The following is a 21,395-nucleotide window of genomic DNA, read 5'->3' on the forward strand; positions in this document are numbered from 1 at the left end:
GGCCCCCGTCTAGAGAGCCCTCTGGGGAATTTTCTAAACCAGAGTCTGATTTCGCCTCCCCATTTTCAGACATGCCAGTTGATGCCCCCTACCGGAGGCTCTCATCTTTTTGGGTTTTTTTCCTCATTACCTCTTTAGCCCTTTTTAAATTTTTTACAGTGACCCTGGCCTGGAACTTTTTGGCAGCCATCTGTTTATCCCCCAGGCGCTGTCCGCCCTTTTGTTTACACATGAGCTGACGTGCACCCTTCAGGGTACCCCTTTCCACACCTAGTCATACCTTATCAGAGCCACCCTTTCCAAACCCCCTTTCTTTTAGGCCCCCTGAGGATTCAGCATCCATCAGTTTTCTGAACAAAGCATCGTATTTTTCCAAATCTTTTGAGAATGCCGTTGTTTTAGACCCCCCGAGAATACAGCGTCCATCAGTTTTCTGAATGAAGCATCAAACTCTTCCAAAATACTAGAATATGGGGGATCTGTGACAAGCTTATGGTTTTGGGAGAATGGCTTATCAATCCTTGGTTTTTTGTTCACAACCCCTAGAGCGCCTGCTCCGGGTTTGGAATGTGCGTGTTTCTGGGCACATTCAGAGCCCCTAGAGTGCGTGCTCTGGGTTTGTGAATGTGGGCGTTTTCGCTCACAGTTTTCTCAGGGCTCGGTGTGGCGGTGGCCGCTGAGGAACTGGAGTTGTGTTTGCATGGATGTTTTTTACCAGAGTGTTTGTTTTGTCCTTGGCTTTGACGTAAATGAGGTTTGGACTGGCCTGATGCTTCATCTACTCTCTTGTGCTGTTTTGCCTTGTTAAAGGTCTCAAAGCAGATTCCTGGTTCTTTGGTGGTTCTCGGGGTTGTGTCTTGGTAGCTCCCACTACAGCCTTGTCAGAAGGGCTGCACGTGACTGACTGGGGCAGGGGGGAAAAATGCATTTTTTACAAAAACGTAACTTTGCCAGCTTTCTCACCCACACCTATGTATTTACTTAAAATACAAAACCTCATAAATTAACCAGACTAATAAGCAAAATATATTTACCCGGCTTCATCCATCCATCCGTCACTGATACTGGTGAATTTTTCTTTTCAGTTGTCTCTTTCCTTTTTCTTTTGAGGCTGTTTACCCCCTCACGTTTTGACCGTACTGTAAAGCAAACAACATTCTAATAAGACACATGAAACTGTCTAGTAAACTTTAAAATCAAAAAATATTCATTAGGGTGTTTTTTCTATTTAAAAAAGTCATAGCTTTGAAACAAAATAATCCATTTCAGGCTGTACAACAAACACAGGTTTTGAGTTTATTTCTACCGCTTTAAAAACAATCCCCACAAATATATATATACATTTTAAAATACATCTCATTTTACAAAGTAAAAACCCTGTTAATTGGAAACACACCATCACCATCACTTTGTAGACATATACTTTTTAAAAACCACCTATGTTTTACACACACACACACACACACACACACACACAGAGCAGTTTTAAACCCTGTTTGCAACAAAATACTTTTCAATAAAACCACATGCTTTTAAAGAGACCCCTGGTTGTTCTGTCCCCCGCCCCAGCCATGTGTGCTTGGAGCCTTTGGGTTAAAAAACAAGCCAAAATGTTAGTTAGTATTAGCCCCCACATCCCTATTCATCCTATGTAATACCTGAAGTTATTAAGCAAAACTACAGTTAAAAATGTTTTTTTTTTTACCTTGGCCTGGTGATGAACTGCAACTTAAAGTTACTGGCTCCATGCTAAACAGATCACACTGCAATAAAGATAGGCACCATTATTTACTAAGACAGCATGGCCAAAGCGTGGCATTATCTAATAAATATATATTTTTTTCAGAGTTAAAAACAGGGAACATACCTCCTCTTGCAGTCCAGCAGCAATTCAAGAGAGTTTCTGTTGAAAGAGAAAGTCTCCAAGCTATCTGAGGTTTTTAGACCATCCTAACTCTTTTGTTTCAAAATAGTTAGCAGGTTGATTGGATCACCCCTCCCTAGCATTCCCTTTTGTGATCTGGGGGGAATAAGTTTTCTGCACAATTGGCCTGCTTTTCTTTTTTAAGTTCAAATACATATTTTTCCCCCACCCCTGTAGGGCCTTCTTACAATAACCGTTTCAAGTGAGAGACCCTTTGCAGATATCAATGAATGTCTTGGGGCTTGTGTTTTTTGTTGTTGTTGTTTTTTTTAAACATGTGTCTTTCATGCTTAAAGTTGGGTGGGGTGGGGGTGCTTTCTAGAAAAAGTGCCCCATGGCCTTCAGCCAACTCCTGGGTCATATTTAAACTGGCCTATAGCGTTCCACCAACGCCTGGCGTCATATTTAAACTGTCCAATAGAGTTCTGCCAACTCCAGGGGTTATATTTAAACTGTCCAATAGCATCTGCGAACTCCTGAGGTTTTATTTCATTTCATATTAATCAGAACTCACCATCCTCGCCCACCCACCTCCCTGACGATGGGTGCACCCCCCCCCCCCGCATCAAAATTAACCCTATGGCAACAAGGGTGAGTAATCACGGTCACCCTGGCTATTCAGTGAGGGGGGTGATTAAACCCATTCAGTTCAACAGGATAAGTCAGCTCTATTGTCCTCAACCACATGTCTGAACAATCCCTGTTTGTTTTATTGTAAACACGTTTTTAGGATATTTTTTCCCCTTCCACAACATACATTTCAGCTTTTTCTTTTTTTTTTTTTGCTGTCAGTGCGTCTCTCTCTTACACAAAAGACACAAGAGCAAGGTGCTCACAAACAATTTTTTATTTAAAAGACATACAGCTCCTTTAAAACAAACCAGGATGCTCCATTAAAAAAAAAAAGAAAGAAAGAAAGAAAACCTTTAAACTCCCTTAAGGGCCAGAGCCCTTTTAACAGAAATACAGATCGTCACAAAGCCCTTTTCAATAGATTTTTTTTTTTAAATTTACAGCTACCAAGTTTTATATCGCATGTTTGGCCCCTCGCCATTTTCTAACTTAATCCTTTTAGATTTCTTACAAATAGCCATTTTCTTAAGCAGGGTTCTGTAACTTCTTGTGCGGACCAGCTGGTCAATATAACGCTCTAAGCAGGCATCTTCCGGTTTGGTCATTTTCTTTAAAACACAGCCAGGGTCTCCACTGAATTGCACAGCATTTATCAAGGTCACCCCTTGCGCTAAATGTTCTTGGGTTAGACACAGACAGTGCGTAGCATAACCTATGGCAATCACAGTGGTTAATAAGCTTTCCAAACCCAGCTCAGCACACAGGCCCCGGAGCTGGCAGTTTATATCCACTGAAGTCCAAGTCACACAGTCATGGTGCCGCTGGCCTGGCGCATCTATGACACAGCCCTCACAATCTTCAAAAAGCTTTTCCCTGAGACAGTGATTAAGAACAGCATAAACAGCAACGCGTACAATAGTCCGCATGACTTTGTTACACTCACGACGTGACACTGGCTCAGTCAGTTCCATGCCAAGCCTCCTGCTAAACTCCTCCTAGCCGTCATCCTCGGAGTCCTCTTCAACATTTTGTATCGGCGTTGAGCAAAAACAAGGGGGGCCCAGTTCATCCTTGCCGCTTGTTGCAACGCTGTCCAGGGTGTCCGGGTCCTCTAGAACGGCATCATCGAGCTGTCGAGAGATTTTTTCAAAAAAGAAACAGCGTAAGCACCCCACTGCTTGGTGTTTGATTTACACAATCCCTGGTTCCTAGCCCCCCATTACACACCCCACCCCGACCGTCACCTCTTAAACATTGATTTACCTGAGCCATGTCTTTTGCAGTCACCTTGTCTGCCCGTAACTCCCCCAAGCCATGATCTCCTTCCTCCTCTCGGGGGGTGGACAACAAGAGGCTATCACGCTCATCGCGGTGCCTCACAAGCAGCCGGGTTTCGGGGTCCCGTGTGTCCATCAACGGTTGGGCCAAAGGGCTCCCCTCAGTCGCCCCCACCTCCTCCTCAGAACTCTCGCTGATGTAGCGCTTTCTCTGCGGTTTGTCGAAGGCCCTGGGGGCTAAAACAAAGTCCGAAGTTCTCACAGGGGTGGTGAAGGAGTCCATGTTTCCACGATTTCTAAAACACGAGCTCTTGGTAAAAGACAGCCTCTTCTGCCCGATGCTGGGACTTATGGGGTGATGGTGCTGCGTTCTGATTGGCAGACGGGGTCATATGCCCCTCTTCTGGGCGGTTCACCCCATCCCAGAACCTGCCCTATTTTGGTCAAATCTTCTCTCGGTGCGGCCTGATTGGCAGACGTTGGTGGGAGGAGGAGTTGTTAGAGGGGTCACACGAATCATTTCCAGATTGGTCACCCCGCTACGGAACTCATCCTGATTGGTCAGATCTCCTCTTGGTCCTATAGGGACAAAACCCCTCCTGATTGGTAGAGGGTGGGGGGGAGGAGTTGGTAGAGGGGTCACAAGACGCACTTCCGGGGAGGACATACCGCCCCGGAAATCGCCCTGATTGGTCAAATCTCCTATTGGGGGAAGTCCTACAGGGGCGAAACCTCTCCTGGTTGGTAGAGGGCAGTGGGAGAACTTGTTAGAGGGGTCACATGACATACCTTGCTTCCGGTCTTGTGGCAGCCTTGACACCGGAATTAATACCCCATTGGGGTGGGACTTCCGGTGGGGGGCAGAGCTCAAGGACTAAGTGGTCAAGGGGCGGAGTTAGGGTTTGATTGACGGTAGGGCCATTATACTACTAACCTCACTGTCACCTGACCAAAATGACCAATGAGGAGATAAGATACTTTCAAAAGCTGGGAGGAGGGAGAAAAACAAAGGGTCTGTGTCTCTCTGTGTGATGCTTTTGCTGGGGACAGAACAGGAATGGACTCTTAGAACTTAGTAACAGGTTTCAGAGTAACAGCCGTGTCAGTCTGTATTCGCAAAAAGAAAAGGAGGACTTGTGGCAGCTTAGAGACGGACCAATTTATTTGAGCATGAGCTTTCGTGAGCTACAGCCCACTTCATCGGATGTATACTGTGGAAACTGCAGCAGATATTATATACACACAGAGATCATGAAACAATACCTCCTCCCACCCCACTGTCCTGCTGGTAATAGCTTATCTAAAGTGATCATCAAGTTGGGCCATTTCCAGCACAAATCCAGGTTTTCTCACCCTCCACCCCCCCACACAAATTCACTCTCCTGCTGGTAATAGCCCATCCAAAGTGACAACTCTCTTCACAGTGTGCATGATAATCAAGGTGGGCCATTTCCTGCACAAATCCAGGTTCTCTCAACCCCTCACCCTCCTCCAAAAACCACACACACAAACTCACTCTCCTGCTTTTTGTGTGAGGGATGATAATGAGGAACTTGAGCACCAGAAAAGTGCTGAGTCCAAGGTCAGGGGACATCGCGTGTGCTCACTGCCATGTTCCTCCCTTCCCACATCGAAGGCAAAGCCCACGTGGGTGGGAGCCCTGCCAGCTTGTTCTCTGGGAGAAGAAGCTGTAAGGATGGATTCAGGGAAGGATCCTGCCACGCTGGGCTGGCTGGACTCTTACAGGGACCAGAACCAGATGCAAAGCGGTGATCCCTGGAGACCGTCTGGGGGCACCTGAAAAGACTCGGGAAAATGGCAGTTTCTTCCATGACCGCCACCATTTGGAGTTACAGACTGCAATTCACCTGGGCATGAATTTTACCACCTATAACCCCTCATGACCCTCATTCCCTTTCCTTAGCTCACGAACCTTTAGCGAGTTTCCTACAGACCTGGCTGCCAGCGTTGACTTTGGTGTAGGATCTGGGGTCCCGTGGCCCTGGGGTAAGTGACCGGTCTCCTGGGGCAGGGGACAACCTGGGTGGGCTGGTTTCGGGTGTTCGTAATCTTTCCTCCCCAAATCCGTCTAGTCTGAGAGTATCTGAGGGGACTGGCTGTGACTCCGGGGTCAGACAGGGGCAGCGATCCAGGAGTTCACGCTGGGTCAAATCTGCTCACAGAGCACCACTGGCTGGGGGGATCTGCCCTGTTTCCTGACACCTTCCCTGAGCCCGGCACACCCAGTGGAGCCGCCCCAGAGAGCGGGACGAACTGAGCCCTGCAAAATCATCCTAGAAGGACATTTCTCCCCTCCAGGGCATTCCCGCCCGCCTGGACAGCTGGCTGAGCCACGGCCTCTCCTTCCCACAGCCCTCCTTCCCCTGGGGAGCTCAGCCAGCCAGTGCCTTTCCACAGGCCACGGGCCTTGCCTTCCAGGAGGGGGCTTGGGAGCCAGGACTCCTGAGCTCTATCCCTGGCTTTCAGAAGGGAGTGGGCCCTGTTGGGTTACAGGGTGGGGTACTGGGAGTCAGGACTCCTGGGTTCTCTTCCTGCCAGCATCACTTGTGCACAGATAGGGGCGGCGGGGGCCCGGTACGGGGCGGTCAGGGGACAACGAGCTAGGGGGGTGCTTTCCCCACAACTCGCTTTATTCAGCCAATCCACAAAAGGAACCCGCAATCTCCCCCAAAGAGAGCCACCACCCGGAGGCTGCTTAAGGGAGGTTCACTGCAGCCCGGCATGCAGCAGAAGGGGAGGATGCCAGGCCGGGGCTCAGGGCTCCCCCATGCCTCCGCCGGCCCTGGGAGCTGGGTAGCACTTGGCCTGGCTCAGGATCTCCAGCACGCCCTGGGTGTATTTCTTCACCCCCTATCTCTTCATGCAGGCACCAGGGGAGCCACATCCAGCCGCAATCTTCCTCACTTTGATGTCACCTGGACAGGGGAGAGACATGATCGGGGGCTCCAAATTCTCTCCCCGACCCCCATGAGGTCTCTCACACACTCCCCTCCCAGCAGGACTGCACCCGGCTCTGCAGGCAGAGTGGGGTCTAGTGCTCAGAGCAGGGGGCCTGGAACAACGTGAGAACATAACAGAGGAATGGCCCTCCTGGGTCACGCCAAAGGTCCATCTAGCCCAGTATCCTCTGGCCAATGCCAGGTGCCCCAGAGGGAATGAACAAAACAGGGAATCATCCAGTGATCCATCCCCTGTCGCCCATTCCCAGCTCCTGGCAAACAGAGGCTAGGGCCACCATCCCTGCCCTATAGCCACAGATGGACCTGTCCTCCCGGAACTTCTCTCGTTCCTTTTTGAACCCTGTTATAGTCTTCGCCTTCACAACATCCCCCGGCAATGAGTTCCACAGGTTGACTGTGCGTTATGTGAAGCAGTACTTCCTTTGGTTTGTTTTAAACCTGCTGCCTGTGGTGACCCCTCGTTCTTATTTTAGGAGGAGTAAATAACACTTCCTTATTTCCTTCCTCCACACCCTTCAACCTTCTCTAGACCTCGATCATATCCCCCATCGCCGTCTCTTTTCCAGGCTCAATAGTACCATTCTTATTAATCTCTCCTCATATGGCAGCCGTTCCACCCCCTCATCATTTTGGTTGGGCTTTTCTGAAGCTTTTCCAATTCCAATAGATCTTTTTTGAGACAGGGCGACCACATCCGCATTCAGTGTTCTACTTGTGGGCATCCCATGGATTTATATTGAGGCAACACGATCTTTTCTGTCCTATTCTCTGTCCCTTTATGAATGATTCCCAGCATTCTGTTCACTTTTTTCACGGCTGCTACAAATGGAGTGGATGATTTCAGAGAACTCTCCACAATGACTGCAAGATCTTTCTTGAGTGGTAAAATTTGACCCTTCATTGTATATGTCTACTTAGGATAACGTTTGCCCATGTGCATTACTTTGCATTTATCAACATTGAATTTCATCTGTTGTTTTGTTGCCCAGTAATCCAGTGATGAGAGACCCTTTCGTACCTCTTCATAGTCTGCTTTGGACTTCACTATCTTGAGTAGCTTTGTATCTTCTGCAAATTTTGCCACCTCACTATTTACCCTTTTTTCCAGAACATTTCGGAATATGGTGAATAGGACTGGGCCCAGTGCAGATCCCTGGGGGACTCCCACTATTTACCTCTCTCCCTTCTGAAAACTGACCATTTCTTCCTACCCTTTTTTCCCTATCTTTTAACCAGTTACTGAGCCATGAGAGGATTTTATCCCATGACAGCTCACTTTGCTTAAGAGCCTTTGGTGAGGGACGCTTTCTGAAAATCTAAGTACACTATATCCACGGGATCCCCCTTGTCCACACGCTTCTTGACCCCCTCAGAGAATTCTAGTAGATTGGTGAGGCGTGATTTCCCTTTACCGAAACCATGTTGACCCTTCCCCAGCAGATTATGTTCATCTATGTGTCTGACAGTTCTCTTCTTTCCTATAGTTTCAATGAGTTTGCCCAGTAATGAAGTCAGACTTATTGGCCTGCAGCTGCCAGGATCACCTCTGGAGCCCTTTTTAGAAATTGGCGAGTCATTAGCCATCCTTCAGCCATTTGGGACAGAAGCTGATTTAAATGGTAGTCTACAAACCACAGTTAGTAGTTCTGTAATTTCATGTTTGAGTTCCTTCCAAATGCTTGGGCAAATCCCATCTGGTCCTGATGACTTATTACTGTTTAATTTATCAATTTGTTGCAAAAACTCCTGTAATGACTCCTCAATCTGGGACAGTTCCTCAGATTTGTCACCAAAACAGAATGGCTCCGGTTTGGGAATCTCCCTCCCAGCCTCAGCCGTGAAGACCGATGCACAGAATTCATTTACTTTCTCCGCAGTGGCCTTATCCTCCTTGGGTGCTCCTTTGGCATCTCAGCAAGTAGGACTCCAGGGTTCTCTCTGCAACTCTGCCAGGGGAGTGGAGTCTAGTGGGTCAGAGAAGGGGGGCTGTGACTGAGCCGGGACACCTGGGCTCCACCTCGTGCTCTGTGTTCAGACCCCGCCCCCATCTGGAGGACTTACCCAGTGTTAACACACTATAATCCTCAACACAATGGTCCTCGGCGCCGGTGCAGGCCAAGAGCTCCTTCTCCTTCTTCTGCCAGTGATCTGCCCCCGATTTGAAGAATGACAGGCACTGCCAACCCTTGGGGACGGAGCTCACAGTTGGCACTGAGAACAGTCAGACACACACAGTCAGCCAGGGGTGGGGAGTCACCACACGCTGGGCTCGATCCCAGCTCGGGGAAGGGAGTGCGGTCTAGTGATTAGAGAAGGGGGGCTGGGAGCCAGGACTCCTGGGTTTTGTCCCCAGCTGTGTGAGGGGAGTGGGGTCTACGGGTTAGAGGTGGGGGGTGAGGCTGGGAGCCAGGACTCCTGGGTTCTCTCCAGGCAGGTGTGGCCGGAGCAGGGCTCTAGGTTTGCAGCACACACACACCTGGGATGGCCCCGGTGTTGCAGCCGTCGGTGTCACAGCAGGCGATGTTCCCCCGCATGGTGACATTGTGCGGGCAGGTCAGTGAGAAGGGGCCGGGCTCACAGTTCTTGGGCTCCAAGCACGATTTACCCGTGTAGGAGAAGGGGGATCCTTCTGTGGAAGGGAAACAGAGCATCACCTCTGAGCTCCCCAATGGACCCCCAGCTGCTCCATCCTCCCCTTTTGTTCCATCCACCCCACCCCCAACTAATCTCATCTTCCCTCTGACCCCTGATAAAATCCTCTCTTCTGTCTGATCCAGGCCCTACAGCCACCCACTTCAATTCCCCATCTCATCCCATCCCCCGTCTATGACATTATCTTTCCAGACTGAGCAGTCCCTGCTCCTGGAGAGGAGCGGAGTCTATTGGTTAGAGTAGGGGGAGGGGCTGGGAGCCAGGACTCCTGGGTTAGACCCCTGGCTTCAGGAGGACAATGGTGTCTACACTTAGTAGGAATCTTCTTTCACTCACCCAGCCTCATCTCTGCCATGACAGTGACGCAGGTCCCTTACAAGGGGGCGCAGGGATGCAGGGAGCCGGAGCACGACTGATCTCTGGACGCACACACCTCGCATTGCAGAACGCTCCCTGGAGGTTGGAAAAATCCCTTCTCAGTACAAATCCCGACTCCCCACCCCTCCCCAGGCAGTGCCCGTAGGCAAAATACCACCAGGAACCAAGAGGTGGCGCTGTGGGAGTTGTTACCACCACTGCATCCTCACTGAACGTGTGGGCAGGCAGATCTTGGAGAAATTCCACCTGCTTTTGCAGCAGTTCTGCCCAGTTCCATTTAACTCTCCGGATGGGGAAAGGCATCTTCCTAGCTGGTCATTTGTATCTGACTCAACACTGCAGACAAGTCTGTTTGCTTCCTGAGTGTCTGTGGCTAGAATACATTTTCATCTTCTGACGTGGCTATCTGGGGTGTAACTTTTGCCTGCGAACAAACCCCACACGTCTGTGTAGACAGAAAAACAAGAATTCAGCTGCTCTGAGGAGGGGTTTCTGCCTGGCTTTGCGGTGAACTTTTCACACACACACACCCCGCTGTTAATCTCTGGTCCAGGCCTCTGCCTCTCAGAGTTACGTCAGCTCAGCCACACTCGACTTCAGCCCACTTTTCATCGCTGATCCTGCCAATTCTCTTCTTCAGAATACGATTGACGCTTGTTAAGACTCTGGATAGATGGCTGTACGCCTCCAGCTAGCGATCCCAGGAGCATCAACTCTTTCCTCTCCAGAGAGTGGGGGCCTTTAAATTCACAATGTGAGCATAAGGCTTTTCAAGAAAGAAAGAAAGAGAAAAATTTTCCCACTTTGGTTTTTTCAGAGTTTTCATGTGGAAGCATCAATTAAACTTCAGAACGCCTTCCCCTGCCCCTTCTATGTCCCTAGATGGTAGCAAAGTGATCTTATCCCCATCTAAGAAATAGGGAAACTGAGGTAGAAAAAAGATGTGTTCAATTCAGGGTTAGAAGAAAGAAAACAGCCGAGAAGTCCTCACTCCTGACTCCCAGCCCACTCTAACCCACGAGACCCCACTCCTCTTTCAGAGCCACGGACAGAACCTGGGAGTCCTGATTCGCAGCCATCTCTGCTCAAACTCACTACACCCCAGCCCTCTTCCACAGCTGGGGAATGAACCCAGGAGTCCTGGCAGGAATCTCAGCGCTGGTGGGCAGGGGAACATTTCCAAGCAGAATTACAAGTGGACGGGGGTGGTGCTCCTCATCAGGATGACCCCAAGCCTGGGCGAGAGCTGGAGGAGGAAGGAGAAGAAGGAAGGACAGGCGGACTCTGACCCGCTGTCCAGGCCCCTAGCGTTGGCTGTGGGAGTCCCAAGCTCCAATCCCTGCTCTCCCCGAGTCAGCCGGGGGACATGGCCCCGGGTTTTCCTTTCACTGCTTTTACCCACAAATTCCATCCTGACCCCAGAATCCGCCATCGACAGGAGCACGTTCCCCAGGTGAATTCCGGCTCCCTGTGCCCGGGGACGGACGGGACTCACCTGTGGCCAGGAGAGCGGCCAGCAGGCAGAGGGGCAGAGCCACCCACATGGTGCCCGGGTGTTTTCTGCAGTGAGCAGAACAGCGAGGAAGCATCTGGCTGTGGTTTTATCCGGCAGGTTGGCAAATACCTGCCCCCTGGGGGATCAGCTGGGGCTGCCCCATGACATCCTGGTGGACCCGGAGATGGGAGATTTCACAGCCTTGCATGTAACACTGGCTGATCAGGTGATGCCAATGTGTACTGATGCCAATTCCCTTGTGCATTAGTGGAGATCAGTGGTTCTGAGCCAGGGGTCCGTGTACTCCAGGGGTACACACAGGTCTTCCGGGGGGTACATCAGCTTATCTTGATGTTTGCCTCATTTTACAACATGCCAGATATAAAGCACAAGTGAAGTCAACGCGAGCTAAAATTTCCTGACACAATGACTTGTTTGTGCAGCTCTATGTACTCTCCACTGAAATGTAAGTGCAATATTTATATCACAGTGGAGTTATTTTATAATTACACAGTGGAGATAAGAAAGGAAGCTATTTGTCAGTCACGATGTGGCCGTGACACTTTAATATATATTTTTATAATAACATAAGAAAGGACCTGTCATAAATATAAAGGGAAGGGGAACCACCTTTCTGTCCCCGCTGCTGTAAAATCCCTCGTGGCTCGGGGCAAAACACTTTCACCTGTAAAGGGTTAAGAAGCTAAGGCAACCTTGCTGGCACCTGACCCAAAATGACCAATGAGGAGACAAGATACTTTCAAATCGGGAGTGAGGGAAACAAAGGGACTGCTTGTCTGTGTGATCTTTTGCTGGAACAGCTCAGGAATGGAGTCTCAGAACTTCTGTTAGTTAGTAACTAATCTAGCTAGAAATGCGTTAGATTTCCTTTTGTTTAATGGCTGGTAAAATAAGCTGTGCTGGAGGGAATGAATATTCCTGGTTTGGTGTCTTTTTGTAAACTTAAGGTTTTGCCTCGAGGATTCTCTATGTTTTGAATTTGATTACCCTGGAAGGTATTTACCATCCTGATTTTACAGGGGTGATTCTTTCACCTTTTCTTTCATTCAAATTCTTCTTTTAAGAACCTGTTTGCTTTTTCATTGTTCTGAAGATCCAAGGGTTTGGGTCTGTGTTCACTTGTACAAATTGGGGAGGATTCTTATCAAGCCTTCCCCAGGAAAGGGGATGTAGGACTTGGGGTGATATTTTGGGGGAAGACATCTCCAAGTCGGCTCTTTCCCTGGTCTTTGTGTAAGACGCTTGGTGGTGGCAGCGTACGGTTCAAGGACAAGGCAAAGTTTGTACCTTGGGGAAGTTTTGAACCTAAGCTGGTAAGAATAAGCTGAGGGGGTCTTTCCTGCGGTTCCCCACATCTGTACCCTCGAGTTCAGAGTGGGGAAGGAACCCTGACAGGGCCATACTGGGTCAGACCAAAGGTCCATCTAACCTAGTATCCTGTCTTCCGACAGTGGCCAATGCCAGGTGCCCAGAGGGAATGAACAGAACAGGTAATCAAACATCAAGTGTTCCATCCCCTGTCATCCATTCACAGCTTCTGGCAAACAGAGGCTGAGGACACCATCCCTGCCCATCCTGGCTAATAGCCATTGATGGCCCTATCCTCCATGAATTTATCTAGTTCTTTTTTGAACCCAGTTTACTTTTGGACTTTGCACATTCCTCTGGCAAGGAGTTCCACAGGTTGATGGTGCATTATGTGAAAAAACACTTCCCTTTGTTTTTTTAAACCTACTGCCTCTTAATTTCATTTGGTGGCCCCTAGTTCTTGTGTTATGAGAAGGAGTAAATAACACTTCCTTATCTACTTTCTCCACACCACTCATGATTTTCTAGACCTCTCTCCTATCCCCCCTCGTCCGTCTCTTTTCCAAGCTGAAAAGTCCCACTCTTATGAATCTCTCCTCACGGAAGCTGTTCCATCCCCCTAATAATTTTATGACCCTTTCCTGAATCTTTTCCAATTCCGGTATCTCTTTTATAAACTGGGGTGACCACATCTCCACACAGTTTTCAAGAATGGGAGTAGCATGGATTTATATAGGGGCAATATGACATTTACTGTCTCATTATCTCTCCCTTTCTTAATGATTCCCAACATTCTGTTCTCTTTTTTGACATGCACTGCGTACTGTGAACTATCCACTGTGACTCCAAGATCTCTTTCTTGACTGGGAACAGCTAATTTAGACCCCATGTCTGGTTTTGGAAGCAAGAAGCTTTAAGTGAGGGGAAACTTGGGGTATCCAAGACACATCAGACTGCCACAAGGGGTACAGCTGTCTGGAAAGGTCGAGAGCCCCTGGCCTAGATCAAAGGCATGGCGAAGGTAGAACAGTGTGTTTGGAGTTTCCATTTCATGAAAACCAATGGGCCATGGTATGGTTTTCCCTTCCCCGTCTGCTGTTTTAGCGGAGTAACAACCATTCACCCTGAGCACAGCCCTGGGACTCACTGACTCAGCAGAGATGCCTGAGGGATGCTAAGGAGGAACTTTAGCACCAGAAAAGTGCTGAGCCCAAAGGTAGGGGCCATCGTGTGTGCTGACTGCCGCGTTCCTCCTTCCCTCATCGAAGGCAAAGCCTACGTGGGTGGGGGCCCTGCCAGCTTGTTCTCTGAGAGAAGAAGCTGTAAGGATGGATTCAGGGAAGGATCCTGCCTCGCTGGGCTGGCTGGACTCTTACAGGGACCGGAACCGGATGCAAAGCGGGGATCCCCGGAGACGGTCTGGGGGCACCTGAAAAGACTTGGGAGAATGGCAGATTCTTCCATCACCGCCACCGTTTGGAATTACAGACTGCGACTCATCTGGGCATGAATTTTACCGCCTATAACCCCTCGTGACCCTCATTCCCTTTCCTTAGCTCATGAACCTTTAGCGAGTTTCCTACACACCTGGCTGCCAGCGTTGCCTTTGGTGTAGGATCTGGGGTCCCGTGGCTCTGGGGTAAGTGACCGGTCTCCTGGGGCTGGGAACAACCTGGGTGGGCTGGTTTGGGGTGTACGTGAGGTTTCCTCACAAAGTCCGGCTTGTCTGAGAGTATCTGAGGGGACTGGCTGTGACTCCGGGGTCAGACGGGGGCAGCGATCCAGGAGTTCATGCTGGGTGAAATCTACTCACAGAGCACCACCGGCTGGGGGGATCTGCCCTGTTTCCTGACACCTTCCCTGAGCCCAGCACTCCCAGTGGAGCCGCCCCAGAGAGCGGGACGAACTGAGCCCTGCAAAATCAACCTAGAAGGACATTTCTCCCCTCCAGGGCATTCCCGCCCGCCTGGACAGCTGGGTGAGCCACGACCTCTCCTTCCCACAGCCCTCCTTCCCCAGGGGAGCTCAGCCAGCCGGTGCCTTTCCCGCAGCCATGGGCCTTGCCTTGGGTGAGGGGGTCCAGGCAGGACTCCTGGGTTCCATTCCCTGGCTTTCAGAAGGGAGTATGGTCTGGTGGGTTACAGGGTGGGGTACTGGGAGTCAGGACTCCCGGGTTCTCTTCCTGCCGGCATCACTTGTGCACAGATAGGTGCGGGGGGGGGGGGCGGTACGGGATGGTCAGGGGACAAGGAGCTAGGGGGGTACTTTCCCCAGAACTCGCTTTATTCAGCCAATGCACAAAAGGAACCCACAACTCCCCCACAGAGAAGCAGCAGCCAGTGGCTACTGAAGGGAGGCGCACTGCAGCCCGGCACGCAGCAGAAGGGGAGGATGCCAGGCCGGGGCTCAGGGCTCCCCGATGCCTCCACCGGCCCTGGGAGCTGGGTAGCACTTGGCCTGGCTCAGGATCTCCACCACGCCCTGGGCATATATCTTCACCAACGCTGTCTTCACGCAGGCACCAGGGGAGCCACATCCAGCCGCAGTCTTCCTCAGTATGATGTTACCTGGACAGGGGGAGAGACGTGATCGGGGGCTCCCAATTCCCCCCCCGACCCTCATGAGGTCTCTCACACACTCCCCTCCCAGCAGGACTGCACCCGGCTCTGCAGGCAGAGTGGGGTCTAGTGCTCAGAGCAGGGGGCCTGGAACAACGTGAGAACATAAGAGGAATGGCCCTCCTGGGTCACCCCAAAGGTCCATCTAGCCCAGTATCCTCTGGCCAATGCCAGGTGCCCCAGAGGGAATGAACAGAACAGGGAATCATCCAGTGATCCATCCCCTGTCGCCCATTCCCAGCTCCTGGCAAACAGAGGCTAGGGCCACTTTCCCTGCCCATCCTGGCTAATAGCCACAGATGGACCTGTCCTCCAGGAACTTCTCTAGTTCCTGTTTGAACCCTGTTATAGTCTGCGCCTTCAAAACTTCCCCCGGCAATGAGTTCCACAGGTTTCTTGTGCGTTGTGTGAAGCAGTACTTCCTTTGGTTTGTTTTATACCTGCTGCCTGTGGTGACCCCTCGTTCTTATGTTAGGAGGAGTAAATAACACTTCCTTCTTTACTTCCTCCACACGCTTCAACCTTCTTTAGACATCGATCATATCCCCCCTTAGCCGTTTCATTTCCAAGGTGAAGAGTCCCACTCTTATTAATCTCTCCTCATATGGCAGCCATTCCATCCCCCTCATCATTTTGGTTGGCATTTTCTGAAGCCTTTCCAATTCCAATAGATCTTTTTTGAGACAGGGCGACCACATCCGTCCGCAGTGTTCAAGCTGTGGGCGTGCCATGGATTTATATTGAGGCAACATGATCTTTGGGGTTAGATCTCTGTCCTATTCTCTGTCCCTTTATGAATGATTCCCATCATGTGTTTGCTTTTTTGACGGCCGCTGCACATGGAGTGGATGATTTCAGAGAAATCTCCACAGTGACTCCAAGATCTTTCTTGAGTGGTAAATTCGACCCATTATTGTGTATGTCTACTTGGGATTACGTTTGCCCATGTGCATTACTTTGCATTTATCAACACTGAATTTCCTCTGCCATTTTGTTGCCCAGTCACCCAGTTCTGAGAGACCCTTTAGTACCTCTTCACAGTCTATTTTGGACTTTAATATCTTGAGTAGGTTTGTATCTTCTGCAAATTTTGCCACCTCACTATTTACCCTTTTTTCCAGTACATTTCGGAATTTGGTGAATAGCACTGGGCCCAGTGCAGATCCCTGGGGGACTCCCACTATTTACCTCTCTGCCTTCTGAAAACTGACCATTTCTTCCTACCCTTTTTTCCCTATCTTTTAACCAGTTACTGAGCCATGAGAGGATTTTATCGCATGACAGCTCACTTTGCTTAAGAGCCTTTGGTGAGGGACGCTTTCTGAAAATCTAAGTACACGAAATCCATGGGATCCCCCTTGTCCACACGCTTGTTGACCCCCTCAGAGAATTCTCGTACACTGGTGAGGCGTGATTTCCCTTTACCGAAACCATGTTGACCCTTCCACAACAAATTATGTTCATCTATGTGGCTGACAGTTCTCTTCTTTTCTATAGTTTCAATGAGTTTGCCCTGTACTGAAGTCAGACTTATTGGCCTGTCGTTGCCGGGATCACCTCTGGAGCCCTGTAGCCAGACAGCCAGCCCCCCCCCCCGCCCCCTCAGACCAGCATTGCTGGAAACACAGGAGGAAGCTGGAACAGGGCACTGAACATATATTCCAGCACAGCCTTGAAGCTGTGAAAAGCACAGGTGTGCTGCTACAATGTGCCTCTGGGAACAGATACAACGATTAAGCTCACAGCAGGCAGAGGCCCTGTGACAGACATGGCTCTTAGCCCCTACTAAATAGCGTGATGCACACACCCCAACATCCTAGGTGGGAAAATATTTACCCCGATAAAAGAAATGTCCAGTAGTCGACACTTATTGTTTCTCTCCCTTGCAAGTGTGAACTACTCTTGCGAAAGCTGGCGTCACCCAGACAGACCAGCCCCAATTTGGCATAAGAAAGGAGAAAGAGAATAAAGGAGTACAGAGGTATAAGTAGGGGACCTACAGCACCATGATTTTGGAGTGCTTTTCACTATCTATCTGCTGGTCAGATAAGTGACAGCCTCCCAAGGCTTCTGCAGCTAAGAGGGTCCCTAAGCCTTGTCCCTTATTCGTCTTTCCGTGGAATTGAGTGACCGATCCTGGCTGGGCACCGCTGGAATCGAGAGATGCAAGGAGGGTAAGAAGCACCCACACCTGATCTCCTATCTTTAGTGTACACATATTTTGAAATAGAGCTCTGTACTTTGTTTTCTTTCTTTGGGATTGTGGCTTCAGTTTGTAACCTGTTTGTGTGTGTAACATCTCTACATTTAAATAAGTAGGCACTAGCAATTTTGTAACCACATGATTAGAATCTAGCTTCATAAATTTTGGGAACCATTTGTGCATAAGCCTGACTTGTTTTCTCAGGTTTACTGTAAAGCAGCCAACACAATGAAAGAACCTCAGCCGTTTTGGCTCTAAAGTCTGGCCATTAGGTGAGAGTACTAAGAGCCTAGCGTTGAGTTGTGCCGCCTCCACGGGGCAAACTCTTGGGGCACCTGTCAGTCAATCCTGGCTGCCCGCTGCGAAGGAGCTCTGAGCTCTAGCAGTTAAAGTCACGGGTGGTTAGGACCTTGGGGCATCCGTCAGCCTAGCCTGGGCTGCCCGCCGCGAAGGAACAGTGCGTCCTAGCGGTTAAAGTCACGGATGGTATAAACGGGCATAGCTGGCACCTCACCAAACATCCTTGGCCATCAGCTAACAAGCCCTTTTTCGAAACAGGAGTGTCATTAGCTGACCTCCAGCCAGTTGAGACAGAAGCTGATTTAAATGGTAGGTTACAAACCACAGTTAGTAGTTCTGTAATTTGACATTTGAGTTCCTTCCAAACTCTTGTGTGAATCCCATCTGGTCCTGGTGACTTATTACTGTTTAATTTATCAATTTCTTGCAAAAACTCCTGTAATGTCTCCTCAATCTGGGACAGTTCCTCAGATTTGTCACCAAAACAGAATGGCTCCGATTTGGGAATCTCCCTCCCATCCTCAGCCGTGAAGACTGATGTAGAGAATTCATTTAGTTTCTCCACAGTGGCCTTATCCTCCTTGGGTGCTCCTTTGGCATCTCGGCAAGTAGGACTCCTGGGTTCTCTCTGCAACTCTGCCAGGGGAGTGGAGTCTAGTGGGTCAGAGCAAGGGGGTCTGGGACTAAGCCGGGACACCTGGGCTCCACCTCGTACTCTGTGTTCAGACCCCGCCCGCATCTGGAGGACTTACCCCGTGTAAATAACCCAGATTCCACAACACAATGGTCCTCGGTGCCGGTGCAGGCCAAGACCTCCTTCCCGTTCCAGTGATAGGGCCCCACTCTGAGGAACGACGGGCACTGCCGGCCGTTGGGGATGGAGCTCACAGTTGGCACTGAGAACAGTCAGACACACAGTCAGCCAAGGGTGGGGAGTCACCACACATTGGGCTCAATCCCAGCTCGGGGAAGGGAGTGGGGTCTAGTGGTGAGGGATGGGGGCTTTGGGCTGGGAGCCAGGACTCCTGGGTTCTCTCCAGGCAGGTGTGGCCAGAGCAGGTCTCTAGGTTTCCAGCAGACACACACCTGGGATGGCCCCGGCGTTGCAGCCGTCGGTGTCACAGCAGGCGATGTTCGCCCGCACGGTGACATTGTGCGGGTAGGTCAGCGAGAAGGGGCCAGGCTCACAGTTCTTGGGCTCCAGGCACGATTTACCCGTGTAGTAGAAGGAGTTTCCGTCTGTGGAAGGGAAACAGAGCATCACCTCTGAGCTCCCCAATGGACCCCCAGCTGCTCCATCCTCCCCTTTTGTTCCATCCACCCCACCCCCAACTAATCTCATCTCCCCACCCCCCGTGATAAAATCCTCTCTTCTGTCTGATCCAGGCCCCACAGCCACCCACTGCAATACCCCATCTCATCCCATCCCCCGTCAATGACATTATCATTCCAGACTGAGCAGTCCCTGCTCCTGGAGAGGAGCGGAGACTATTGGTTAGAGTAGGGGGAGGGGCTGGGAGCCAGGATTCCTGGGTTCGACCCCTGGCTTCAGGAGGACAATGGTGTCTACACTGAGTAGAAATCTTCTTTAACTCACCCAGCCTCATCTCTGCCACGACGGTGATGCAGGTCCCTTCTGAGGGGGCGCAGGGCTGCAGGGGGCCGGAGCACGATTGCTCTCTGGACGCACACACCTCGCATTGCAGAGCGCTCCCTGGAGGTTGGAAAAATCCATTCTCAGTACAAACCCCAGCTCCACACCCCTCCTCAGGCAGTGCAGGTGGGCGAAATACCACCAGGAACCAAGAGGTGGCGCTGTGGGAGTTGTAACCACCAATGCCTCCTCACTGAACGTGTGGGCAGGCAGATCTTGGAGAAATGCCACCTGCTTTTGCAGCAGTTCTGCCCAGTTCCATTTAACTCTCCGGATGGGGAAAGGCATCTTGCTATCTGGTCATTTCTATCTTACTCAAAACCACAGACAAGTCTGTTTGCTGCCTGAGTGTCTGTGGCTAGAATACATTTTCAGCTGCTGACGTAGCTATCTGGGGTGCAGCTTGTGCCTGCGAACAAACCGAACACATCTGTGTAGACAGAAAAACAAGAATTCGGCTGTTCTGAAGAGGGGTTTCTGCCTGGCTTTGTGGTGAACCTTTCTCACACACACACACACCCCCCGCCGTAACTCTCTGCTCCAGGCCTCTGCCTCTCAGAGTTACATCAGCTCAGCCATACTCAACTTCAGCCCATTTTCATCGCTGATCCTGCCAATTCTCTTCTTCAGAATACAATTCACGCTTGTTAAGCCTTTGGATTAATGGCTGTTCGTCTCCAGCCAGCGATCCCAGGAGCATCAACTCTTTCCTCTCCAGAGCGTGGGGGCCTTTAAATTCATTACGTGAGCATAAGGTAGTTTTAAGAAAGAAAGAAAGAAAGAAAGAAAGAAAGAAAGATTTTCCCACTTTGGTTTTTTTAGAGCATTCATGTGGAAACATCAATTAAACCTCAGAACACCTTCCCCGCCCCTTCTCTGTCCCTAGATGGTTGCAAAGTTATATTATCCCTATCAAAGAAATATGGAAACTGAGGTAGAAAAAAGATGTGTTCAATTCAGTGTTAGAACCAAGAAGACAGCTGAGAACTCCTCACTCCTGACTCCCAGCCCACTCTAACCCACGAGATCCCACGCCTGTTTCAGAGCCACGGACAGAGCCCGGGAGTCCTGATTTGCAGCCATCTCTGCTCAAACTCACTACACCCCAGCCCGCTTCTACAGCTGGGGAATGAGCCCAGACGTCCTGGCTCCCAGCCCCGACCCATTGCACCCCCATTCCCCTTTCAAACCCGGGGAATAAACCCAGGAGTCCTGGCAGGAATCTCAGCGCTGACAGGCAGGGGAACATTTTTAGGCAGGATGACATGTGGACGGGGGTGCTGCTCCTCATCGGGATGACCCCAAGCTCGGGCGAGAGGTGGAGGAGGAACGAGAAGAAGGAAGGACAGATGGACTCAGACCCGCTGGCCAGGCCCCTAGCGTGGGCTATGGGAGTCCCAGGCTCCAATCCCTGCTCTCCCCGAGTCAGCCGGGGGACGTGGCGATGGGTTTTCCTCTTGCTGGTTTTACCCACAAATTCCATCCTGACCCCAGAATCCGCCATCCACAGTGGCACGTTCCCCAAGTGAATTCCCGACCCCACCACCCGGCTCCCTGTGACCGGGGATGGACGGGACTCACCTGTGGCCAGGAGAGCGGACAGCAGGCAGAGGGGCAGAGCCACCCACATGGTGCCTGGATGTTAGCTGCAGTGACAGAACAGTGAGGAAGCATCTGGCTGTGGTTTCATCCGGCAGGTTGGCAAATACCTGCCCCCTGGGGGATCGGCTGGGGCTGCCCCATGACATCCTGGTGGACCCGGAGATGGGAGATTTCACAGCCCTGCATGTGACATTGTCTGATCAGGTGATGCAATGTGTCTTGAGGCCAATTCCCTTGTGCGTTAGTGGAGATCAGTGGTTCTCAGCCAGGGGTCCATGTACTCCAGGGGTACACACAGGTCTTCCATGGGGTACATTAGCTTATCTTGATGTTTGCCTCATTTTACAACAGGCCAGATATAAAGCACGAGTGAAGTCAGTACGAGCTAAAATTTCCTGACACAATGACT

At 50.5% G+C, this 21,395-nt stretch overlaps 1 protein-coding gene and 1 pseudogene across 1 annotated transcript; both read right to left on the reverse strand.

The window, feature by feature from the left end:
• Positions 1 to 6,549: 6,549 nt before the first annotated feature.
• LOC142070075 (phospholipase A2 inhibitor and Ly6/PLAUR domain-containing protein-like) lies at positions 6,550 to 11,329 on the reverse strand (annotated as a pseudogene).
• Positions 11,330 to 15,015: 3,686 nt separating this feature from the next.
• On the reverse strand, positions 15,016 to 21,014 carry LOC125629809 (phospholipase A2 inhibitor and Ly6/PLAUR domain-containing protein-like). Its single transcript, XM_075123055.1, has 5 exons — positions 20,966 to 21,014; positions 19,328 to 19,444; positions 18,817 to 18,969; positions 18,483 to 18,626; positions 15,016 to 15,176 (listed from the first exon to the last, which is right to left on the reverse strand). Exons 1-5 carry the CDS (start codon positions 21,012 to 21,014, stop codon positions 15,016 to 15,018), a joined length of 624 nt encoding a protein of 207 aa, XP_074979156.1.
• Positions 21,015 to 21,395: the final 381 nt, after the last annotated feature.

Source organism: Caretta caretta, chromosome 24 (assembly GCF_965140235.1).
Source record: "Caretta caretta isolate rCarCar2 chromosome 24, rCarCar1.hap1, whole genome shotgun sequence".
Lineage (NCBI taxonomy): Eukaryota > Metazoa > Chordata > Testudines > Cheloniidae > Caretta > Caretta caretta.

Excerpts from the sequence above, each read along its gene's own strand:
- LOC125629809 (XM_075123055.1), bottom strand. The coding sequence starts at position 21,014 with ATGTGGGTGGCTCTGCCCCTCTGCCTGCTGTCCGCTCTCCTGGCCACA. Across the intron at positions 18,970-19,327 it reads CGTGGCAGAGATGAGGCTGG|ACGGAAACTCCTTCTACTAC; the intron begins GTGAGTTAAAGA and ends TCCCTTCCACAG. Across the intron at positions 15,177-18,482 it reads ATCTGGGTTATTTACACGGG|GTAACATCATACTGAGGAAG; the intron begins GTAAGTCCTCCA and ends CCCCCTGTCCAG.